The sequence below is a fragment of the Asparagus officinalis genome, chromosome 9 (genome assembly GCF_001876935.1).
Source record: "Asparagus officinalis chromosome 9, Aspof.V1, whole genome shotgun sequence".
Lineage (NCBI taxonomy): Eukaryota > Viridiplantae > Streptophyta > Magnoliopsida > Asparagales > Asparagaceae > Asparagus > Asparagus officinalis.
In genome coordinates, this window is record NC_033802.1 from 55,346,640 (window position 1) to 55,348,062 (window position 1,423).

Sequence of the window (1,423 nt, forward strand, 5' to 3'; positions counted from 1 at the left end):
AGTTTTGGCAAACCGCTCAAATCGGGCGAGCCTAGCAGTTTAGGTGAGCCCCGCTCTGTGAGCAAGGTGCTCAATTTTAGAGAACCAAGGGCGCCTGGCTAACTCTGTAGTTCAAGAGGGCTTCATCAAACAAGCGGACTTCACCAAGCTCGCCTGACGGCCCAAGATCGCCAGAAAGGCGAAGCAACAGCTCGCCAGACAGGCGCAGGCACACTGTGCCAATCTCGCCTGACGGGCGAACCTCGCCAGCATGAACCTCGCCAACACATTCACGCCCAAATGGGGGTGGCCACTCCGTTTGCCTACACTGGTCTGACGTCCGTCTCTTACCATGATGGCGATGATTGCTCGGCAACGGCAACGTCGCAGACTTCAAGCTCAATTCGAGGCAGGCACGTGAGTGTGCACATGACCGACGTCCCTGAGGAGATATCTAGGAGGCTCGACGAGCAACGAGCAACCCTTAACTCTATGAAGGAGATGCTGGAGCAGCTTCAAAGAGAGAAGAAGAAAGAGAGGACCTCGCGGACTTTGCAAAAATTCTCGAAACACAAAGAGAGGGTGCCTGGTCCTTCTTACATGTCTTCTGACTCCTCATCCGAGTCATCTGGAGGAGCGTCCTCTTCGGGTCATAACCCAAGAGACACGAGGTTTGATGATCTCCAAAGTCAACTCGACGCCTTGAAGCTCCAGAAACATGTGAACAAGCTGGGGGTTGTCAGACCGTATCCAATTGAATGGGATGCGGTCTCCTACCAGGCAAAGTTCGAGCCGCTGGACCTCCTGCAGTTCAATGGTAGGGGGTCTCCTACCCAGCACATCTACTACTTCCAGACGCAAACTGGACACATAGTGAGAAACGATCCCATTATGACTCGACTGTTCATTGGTACCCTCAAGGGGGTCGCTTTTGAATGGTTTCGCAGATTAGAGCCTGGGTCCATCACCTGCTGGAAGGACATGGAAAGGCTCTTTGTGGCCAGATTCTTCGACGATGACACAGAAGTATCTATGGCCACCCTGCTAACTGTGAAGCAGAGGAAGACAGAGTCTGTAAGCAACTTTGTCAAGAGATTCAGAAACCGATCGCTGCATTCCCGCGATCGAGTTTCCGAGGCCACGCTCATCGAGATGTGCCGGAACAATCTCTCCATCAGCGTTCTGTCCAATATGGGCGCTGTTGAAGCTCGTTCATGGAAAGACTTACTCCGCCAAGGAGAACAAGTCGAGAGCATGCTCAAGCATATGGGTGACGAAAAGCCGCATGAATTTCGAGGAGATGATGACCAAGATGCCTTGGTAGGGGAGACCATTTCCTCATATCCTACGATTTCCCCCGTTGAGCCTCTTTAATAGGACGACGGGCCCACAAAACTATCAAGTTAACTGTTACCTCTGATAGTCATTTCTCCATCAGTCTCAT

The 1,423-nt window shown here is 52.0% G+C and overlaps 1 protein-coding gene across 1 annotated transcript in view; it reads left to right on the forward strand.

The window, feature by feature from the left end:
• The window catches only part of LOC109823464, a 6,184-nt gene continuing 5,040 nt past the window's right edge, over positions 280 to 1,423 (forward strand). The window contains exon 1 of the mRNA XM_020389748.1: positions 280 to 568. Within this exon, the coding sequence (XP_020245337.1) occupies positions 280 to 568 (289 nt within the window). The remainder of the gene's footprint in view (positions 569 to 1,423) is intronic.